Source organism: Merops nubicus, unplaced genomic scaffold (genome assembly GCF_000691845.1).
Source record: "Merops nubicus isolate BGI_N331 unplaced genomic scaffold, ASM69184v1 scaffold25178, whole genome shotgun sequence".
Taxonomy (NCBI): domain Eukaryota; kingdom Metazoa; phylum Chordata; class Aves; order Coraciiformes; family Meropidae; genus Merops; species Merops nubicus.
This window is the reverse complement of record NW_008625457.1, coordinates 1-1,273: the sequence shown is the minus strand read 5'-3', so window position 1 is coordinate 1,273 and position 1,273 is coordinate 1. Positions and strand designations below refer to the sequence as shown.

The window sequence follows — 1,273 nt, the reverse complement described above, 5'->3', positions numbered from 1 at the left end:
TCGGGCCGCAGGCCACAGAGTCGACCCAGGTTGGCCACCAGCATCAGCTTCAGCTCTGTGATCACTGCTGCCTTGGGCAGCCCTGGAGGGGATGGGAGCAGAGGGTGGGAAATATCCTCCTTGGAGAGTCCTGCCTGGGATCGGAGGTCCTGGGGACGTGGGGTGGGATGGGAGGGCAAAACCCTCTCCTCAGGGTGGTGCCTCTATCTCTGGAGGTCTCCAGACCTCACTGAGAGGACCCCATTCATGGACAGAACTAGGAGGAACCTGGCCCAGGTGGTCCCACGATAGGGTTGGAGAAGGGCCTCCACAAGACCCCTCTAACCTCCCATGGCACACAACCCGTGGTGGGACAACCTTCTCGGGCTCCTCACCCATCACAGCCAAACCCTCCCAGTGGCTCTTCTCCACGGAGCCTCTGGGGCGTCTGTTGCCAGAACCTCACCCGTGGTTCCAGAGGTGTAGATGTAGATGGCTTTAGAGTCGGCGGTGATGCCGGCACGATGGTGGGCGGGCAGGGGCTCATCAGAGGCCTCCTCAATGGTGGGCATCAAGGCCTCGATGCCTGGCGTGGGTGACGTGGAGCTCAGGTAGAAGACACGGACGCCATCGCGTTGCAGGAGCGGCAGCACCTCCTCCACCGTGGTCTGGAGCTCTGCGGGGAGAGGGGAGCACGGCCCTGGTGGGTCACCACAAAGATGAGCAGCCAAAAGGGTCAACCCAAAGGGTCGAGGACGGGCACCCAAGGCATCATGGATGGGGACCATGAAGACCTCAGATGGGCACACAGTGTTCCCTCAGGGGGGCACCTCCATCAGCCAGGCACCCAAGACGTCCTGGGTGAGTGCCTCAAAGGTCCAAGACGGGCTCTCCTTGATCAGATAGGACTCCAGACACCCCAAACGGGCACCCAAAGGTCCCCGGGCAAGCACCAGTCACCCCCCAGACAGGGACATCGGTTGGGTGGCACCTTGTGTGGGTGCCCCAAGGCTCTGAGCTGGGCACCCAAAGCACCCAGTTCTCCCCAACCAGCACCCTGTGGGTGCCTCGAGCTGATGGGTGCCCCCAGCACTCCAAGGGGAATTGTGACCCACCTACCCCCCCCCAGGCAAAAAAATGCGACAGTGAAAAAAAACCACCCCAAACGACCAGGAAGTTCCCCGCAGAAGGGGGCTGGAGATGATTAACCCGCGACCTTGGCGTGGCCGGGGCTCTGCGACGCATCTGCGGGGGTCACACGTGTGGGGGGTGTGGAAACACGGCCCCCCGGGAA

At 62.5% G+C, this 1,273-nt stretch overlaps 1 protein-coding gene across 1 annotated transcript in view; it reads right to left on the bottom strand.

Annotated features, from left to right (window-relative positions):
- Nucleotides 1-655, bottom strand: part of LOC103778125 (very long-chain acyl-CoA synthetase-like) — a gene marked incomplete at its 5' end in the record, with an annotated part of 4,550 nt that extends 3,895 nt beyond the window's left edge. Inside the window, 2 exons of the mRNA XM_008945696.1 lie at nucleotides 7-82; nucleotides 446-655. Coding sequence (XP_008943944.1) covers nucleotides 7-82; nucleotides 446-655 — 286 coding nt within the window. The remainder of the gene's footprint in view (nucleotides 1-6; nucleotides 83-445) is intronic.
- Nucleotides 656-1,273: the final 618 nt, after the last annotated feature.